This window comes from Sciurus vulgaris, assembly GCF_902686455.1.
Source record: "Sciurus vulgaris genome assembly, chromosome: X".
NCBI lineage: Eukaryota > Metazoa > Chordata > Mammalia > Rodentia > Sciuridae > Sciurus > Sciurus vulgaris.
In genome coordinates, this window is record NC_136471.1 from 63,782,092 (window position 1) to 63,789,457 (window position 7,366).

The 7,366-nt window shown below is 41.8% G+C and overlaps 1 protein-coding gene across 1 annotated transcript; it reads left to right on the forward strand.

Annotated features, from left to right (window-relative positions):
- Positions 1-463: 463 nt before the first annotated feature.
- Positions 464-1,216, forward strand: LOC306651818 (ubiquitin-conjugating enzyme E2 D2-like; the record flags this gene model as incomplete). Its single annotated transcript, XM_079124682.1, has 1 exon — positions 464-1,216. Exon 1 carries the CDS (start codon positions 773-775, stop codon positions 1,214-1,216), a length of 444 nt encoding a protein of 147 aa, XP_078980808.1. The 5' UTR covers positions 464-772.
- Between the last annotated feature and the right edge of the window lie 6,150 nt (positions 1,217-7,366).

Below are 7,366 nucleotides of genomic sequence, written 5' to 3' on the forward strand. Positions count from 1 at the left end.
CTCTCAAAGATGGACAGAGAGAGAGATCAGGATCAAGTCAGAGCAGTAGCACCTGCGCTCCAGGCAGGTGAGCCAAGGGAAAGGAAGGGGCTTTCGTCCAACTGGTCCTACCATCCCGGTAACTGGGCGGAGGGTGGCGCGTAGTGACCCTCCCCACCACTCAGAGAGCGGAGAGCATGCCAGGCAGCGGATTGCGGGGAGCCCCGCAGGGCCCCCGCCCCCCCTCCCCCCGCACCGCTCCCGCCCCCCCTCCCCCCGCACCGCTCCCGCCCCCACCCCCGACCCCCTCCCTCCGCGCTCCGCACCCGCCCCTCGGGACTCCTGGGGCGCAGGGGCGGCGATGCAGCGCGGCTCCGTCAGGGCGGCCTCTGTGACCTCACAGAGCCGATCCCCTCCTGTTGCCAGGGCCCGGATGTGGGCGTCAGGGGCCAGCGGCAGCAGCGGGCTGGCCTGGACAGGAGCGGGGGCCTCTCTGGGCAGCAGCGTCCTAAGGAGGCGCGGCCTCCCTGCAGCGGAATTTTTAGCTCCAGAAGGCACGTCGACAGCGGCCCTGAACCACAGGTGTTCTGCAGAGCCTCAGGTGCAGGGGCGCGCCCCTTTCCCTCCGGGTCTCGGCAGCCTCTCGGCTCCTGACCGGCGCCACTCAGACCCCGCGACCAGCACCGGCACCCCAGTGCTGCCATCCGCCCCGCCGCACCCTGCACCCCTCGGTCGCGATCGCTGACTTCCTCCACAAGCGCCAGCCCCTGTGCCAGGCAGTGGCCACCCCGCGATGGCTCTGAAGCGCATTCACAAGGAGCTCCTAGACCTGGCTCGAGACCCCCCAGCCCAGTGCTCTGCAGGGCCCGTGGGGAACGATATGTTTCATTGGCAAGCTGCCATCATGGGGCCCAACGACAGTCCCTACCAGGGAGGGGTCTTTTTTCTGTCCATACAGTTTCCATCTGATTATCCTTTCAAACCACCCAAGATCACGTTCATCACTCGAATTTACCATCCGAATATCAATAGAAGCGGGAGCATCTGTCTAGACATCCTTAAATCGGAGTGGTCGCCAGCGCTGACAATTTCTAAAGTGCTATTGTCTATCTGCTCTATGTTGTGCGACCCAAACCCGGATGATCCTTTGGTTCCTGAAATTGCTAAGATCTATCTAAAGGACAGGAGAAAGTATGACAGAGTCGCTCAAGAGTGGACCGAAAAATATGCCATGTGATTTCCAAATATAATGTCAATGCCATAATAAATCCAAAATTGGCAATTCAATTAATTGGTGGTCTTTTGATTACTTTCAATGGAGTGAGGCCTTCCCTCCACCCGCCCCATCCTTCTGCACACTCATTGTACAACTTTTACATTTGGACACAAGGGAAGGGGATGGGGGAAGGATAAGAGGGGAGGAAGAGGGAAGGGAGGAATATTGGAGAGGGTTGGGGAGGAGGAGGGGAGAGGGGTATGGAGGTGCAAGAAAGAATATAAGACCTGTTTTAATTTAGTTTTGACTAAAGACTTCTTTATTGGCTTAGGATTGGAAAACAAAAATAGATCAAGAGGGTTGTGGCTTTAGAATGCAAAGAAGAGCATTCCACCTCCACCTACCAGTGGGAAAACTGTGGAGTCTTATTGAACTGAAAACTAGGAAATACTAAGTGAAGGTTACAAAGCTAGTTAAGCATTCATTTCATTCTGAAGAATTTATGCCTTCAGGTGTTCCAAATTTTATCAAGATTAATATTAACCCATATTCTTTATTTTGAGGTCCATGCGCAACTGACCAAAGACGAAATGAATTAAGAGTTGCCCTTAAATACAATGTTTTGATCCCAGGTTTCTACACCTTCCACCTCTATTTCCACCATTTTTCATGCTTTGCCTTTCCCCCATCCTCTGGGTTGGACATGGCTTCTCCTGACATACCTACTGGGCTTTGTGATTTGTTTGTTTTTTAAATTCGTATAATTATTTTTTTTTAGTTATACATGACTGTAGAGTATATTTTGACATATTTATACAAACATGGCGTATATCTTATTCTAATTAGAATCCCAGTCATGTGGTTGTACAAGATGTTGAGATTCACTGTATTCATGTATATACATAGGAAAGTTATGTCAGATTCATTCCATTGTCTTCTCCCAAGTACCATGTGTGGTCTGAGATTTTACCCAGCTTTCAAGCCTACAAGTTAGCCTGTCAGCATTTTGATGGAAACTGGAAGAATGACAGAGACTTCTGAGTTTGCAACAAAGGCCTTTATTAATCCTGGCACAGCAAGGAGGCAGCATGAGCTTCACTGATGTAGGTTCCCCTTACCCCACAAATCCCAAGGGGGAAATGTGTATCAGACCAGGTGGCTGCTGCACACACAGAGGGTTTCTGTCACAGCTGAGCAGCCCCAGTCTTTGAAGGAGCATGCTAGAAAACCTGCCCCACTTATGCCAGAGAGAGATGTTCTTATTAACCTGGTCAGAAAACAAATCTACTCTCTGCCCTGGAGTGCTATCTTCCAAGGCTGTCTGCTGTACAAACATACCTCAATAAAGCAATTTAAAGATGGAGTATAAAATATATTCATTATGATATCGTCAGGTAGTATTAACAAGGACTAGGATGCATAGCAAGGTCAGAGGTTTACTTTTAAGTTACTCTTAAAATTTTATGTTACTGCCAAGGAAGATGACTTGTTGTAGATAACCTGTAGGAAAGCATTCATACACAAACCTTGAAAATAAACAAAATTAAAAGGAGCTGATTTGGGGAAAGACATCAAAAAAGAAGGAATTGTTGGACTTACTCTTGACAGAGCCCATAAATGTCAAGATAGAACTAGGTATCACAACATAAAAACGAATTTTAAAAAATGTTCTAAATAGATTAAACCAGGTGTTAGGGCACTGTATGCCTGCTTCTGTCTCAGAAGGGGGTGTTCTTTAGTATCACAGGCACAGTAAGGTAACTTCTAATTAATTACAGACCCCAGTACCCACAATAACACAGAATTAACTTGGAGATGAAGCTGCTACAGCACTGGAGCCTTCTGAAAAACTGAAGCAGCACGAAGACCCCCTTTTCAAACCCCAATTCTTGCAACCAAGTCAGAAAGATTTCAAACATGTTGCTCAGAGTTTATCAAAGGAATAGGAAAAGGGAAAGGGGACTCTCTGAAGGGAGAGAGTGGGTCCTGTCAGACAGGAGAAACACAATATGTCTCCTGCACTCCAGTCTTATTGGGGATCCCCAAGAACTTTCCAAAGAGTCCTTCCCAGGCCCATCTCTTGACTTTTGACTAACCACAGGGTGACATCAGACTTTCAAGTCCCCACTGCCATGGCAACTCTAGGACACCTTGACCCATGCTGACTTGTTCTTATTGGATTCTTAACCATACATTCTTATAGATTTTATGTTTAGGAAGAACTATCCTTATCTTCCAGAATCTGATTTGTGAAAAGGATCACAAAATTCTCTCCCTTCAAAGTAACTTGAGTTCCTCCTATCAACATTATTCCCTGTCTGCATTTTCTTGCAGATATCAGGTAGTTTGTTGAGGAATATGAAGTATCCTGTTCACTTAGGCCAGGCAAGACGGCAGGCAAATTGCTTTTTGACAAAGAAAGCATATGGGAGTCAGTACAGTGGGTGCATTTTATAGAATTACTATCTTAACCTTGTGTTTCCACTATCCTCACCCAACTATCCCCTAACAAAGCCCTCCTGAATGAAATGGCCATCATGACAGTTCCAGAGAGTACTAAGGTCAAAAACTCTACCACCACACTTGAAGGAGGAATTGAACACCTGAATGGTAAAGGCTGCTAAAGGAGGACCCCAGTTCCCAAGGTAAGCAGCAATCAATAATAAATGTGGAGATCCCACCGTTCCCTTTGTCATTTTCTGCTTGGGGATGGCTCTCTTCTTGAGCCTTACTCTACTTTCACCCTACTCTTACTTCACTTCCAATTTACCTTTACTTAAATAAAATTATTTTTCATGACTTTCAGTATCTGATTTTAAGTTTTCTTTCATTGAAACTCAAGAACTGAGGTTTAGATCTTAAGCTCTTCACTCTCTCGTGAAAATACTAAATACTAAAGTTTTAATGATCCTCTTTTACCCCTCCAGCACAATTTTATATTTCTTTTCATTTTTTTAACACTCTAACAAGGAAAATCAATTAAATAAAGAACAGAAAATTTAATGTAAGAAAAGTTACCTTATGTTAAATTAAAAAAATCTTTGATAAAGATAAACATTATCGCGAGTTGCATACACATATTATGTGTGAGAAATAGAAAGTCTTGTGGTTCACTTTCAGAATACAGTATTTCACCTTTAATGTAAAATTGGGATGTAAGAAAGGCTTACAAATTGGGATGTTTCAGAGGGAAAATAGAGCAGAATAGAAAAATTGCAAGCAGTTAACTCACACAATAGCACCATAGCCTTTGAATGTGGCAGATCAACAAAGTCCATGTACCTAAATATTCCCTTGACAAACAGGAGGTGGGGGAAGGGGTAGGCATAACCAAAACAGAAATCTCTGTTAAGAAATAGTAACTTAGGTCTTTAAATAATCCAATATGAGACAGTAAAGCCTAGGCAACATTCTGGAAGATTGTGCATCCCTAGGTACTCAGGGGAGGGATCTTGTTCAATAGGGGATGAAATGCTGATTGTAACTATTCTGGGGTTTCCTGACCACCAGGTACCTAATCTTGCAAGATCATCATTAAAGACTCAATATTTTTTTCTGTGCCTTGTGTTTTCAGGCCCATTCTTTGGGTTTGGGTAAGTGACATGTTTCTCACACATGGAATATTGGACCTGGACAGTTTTAACTGATTGGAACTAAATGGTTATAAAAGTAAAAATTGACTTTATAAAATTAATTGTGGGTATTGAAAAATCTCAATTTTCTCTGTAGAACTTATAAATTTACAAGTGTCTAATCAGGTGATAAGCAAATTACTACTGTCACTATAGTAATGTACTTTTTTTTAAGAAGTGAGGAGGTACTATGATCTGAATATCCCCCCAAATTGATCTCCCCAAATATACTCACCTGTGGGTGTGATAGTATTCAGAGATGGGGCCTTTAGAAGGTCGTTTGGTTATGATGGTGGATCCCACATTTCTCATGGATGGAATGTGGACCTTTAAAAAAGAGCTTGAGGGAGTATGTTTACTCTCTTCTATTACTCTTGAGACATAACATTCCTCTCTTTTTGGTCTTTTCACCCTTTTTTCCTTGTGATGATGCAGCAGTAAGGCCCTACCATGTCAGCAACATGATTTTGGACTTCCAGCCTCTGGAAATATAAAAAATAAATTTTTACTAAATATGAATTACCCAGTCTCAGGTATTTTGTTAAAGCAATAAAAGGACTAAAGTGGTTTGTGTTATTATTTTAATTAAAAGCATGAAAATATGCATGTATTAAGAATTTTTTAATGTTTTTCGAGGTAAGACTATAAACATAAGGAGATTTTGTTTTTGTACCAACGGTACTAATGACTAAACATTGTTTTCTTTTCCCTACCTGATTAGGCAATGCTGCCAAATAAAAATGTTCTGTAGCTGTACTGTCCAATATATTAGCCACTAGTCACCTATAGCTGGCCATTTACCAATCCAGCCTTGGTGAATGTAAGTAGGCAACTGGATATTTTGTTTAATTTTAATAAAATTTAAGTTAAATATTAATTAAGTGATATCAACTGAATTAAAATAGCCATACTCAACAATGACCAGTGGCTGCTGTATATAAAATTGGATCCATGTAGGAAATATGTACATGTATTTGGTTTTAGTGCAATTTAGTGTGCCAATGATATAGCTGATGATTTACCAAAGGTGGAAAAATTTATCATGTGACCTATCGGGATTTGAGATTCCCAAAGAAACAGAGAAAGCCTGAAGTAAAGACAGTAAGAGAGTTGTAAAAGACTGATACTGCACCTACTATGAAAGAAAGTGAGGATTTGGATAGACTAGCTACATATTTTTCATTCATCTTTTTTCCTCATTTATCTTTTTATGATTGACACATGATAGAAAAGCATGAGTATTTGGATCAAAAAACTGTTTCCTCTAGACTCTGCCAATAACTAGTTGTGTGTCCCTGAAGAAGTTAACCTCTATGAATCTTAGTTTCTTCGAGTATTACATGAGAATATAGTATCTATACTACTTTATAGATTTTTAAAAAATAAGGTGATAAGTGCAAAAGACCTAACCAGTGCCATTGAATATACATCCAATAATGGTAGTTTTGTCATAATTTTCTTTAAACTTTTTCCTTTCAGAAAAACTTATTCCAGGGTGCTCTGACCAAATCTATATTTCAGATAGTACTGGAATGGCTGAAGGAGAAAGCAGGGAACAAGAGAATCTGTCTGTGATTTAAATTCATTTGGGAATTCGTGAAAAAGTGCATTGATAAGAATGTCACACAAGATATTTCACCAACAAATTTTTTTAGTAATACAAACTTCAAAGTACAAGAAAATCAATTTGACAGTTTTTTAAATGTGTAGATTTTAATTTATTTCATTTCACTTTATTTATTTTAATACCGGTGATTAAACCTGTCACAGGAGAAAAGATGTTTCCAAAGAAGAGTCCATGGCGTTCCCAGAAGAATGGGGGAACTAAACTCAGGATCAGTGGGGTTCATGGCCTCCATGATGGAAAAGAATTTCAGGAAAAGCCAGACAAAGACAAAGATAGAAGATAGGAAGGTAGGAAACCATTCAAGGAAGAATTCAGGCTGTCTTGAGAGTGAGAAGCAGCCCTGACTTGGTCTGGGGTTCCAATATTTATAGGAGGGCTCTAACAGGGGCTGCACTGGGGATGGATCCAGGGTGGAGCTGCACAAATTCAAGTGAGTTTTTGCCCTTGAGTATTTTCCTCATTTTACAAGGGCATGATCAGGGCAAGGGCTAAGGTTTACAAATGTGTTTTCGGCTTGAGGGTGTTTCCCTTAAGATTCTGTATTTCTCTCTCCTTATCTTAAATCCCTATCTCAAACCCAGAGGAGCTTGATCCGCACTTCCGTTTTCTGTTGTTGTTTTGAAACAGGGTCTTGCTAAATTGTTGAGGCTGGCCTCAAACTTGGGATCCTCCTGCCTCAGCCTCTCAAGTCACTGGGATTACAGGCGTGCACCACCACACGCATGCACACACACTATAGTGTGGCATGCGCACCACAGTTTAAATGTGTAGATTTTGATCTTACCTTCAAAGACCTGTAAAAAGACCAGCTATCTGCATTTATAATTATCAAAATTATTTTTAAACAGATAGAAAATGAACATACTAGCTGGGCATATTCATACACACCTGTAATCTCAGTGACTTGGGAGG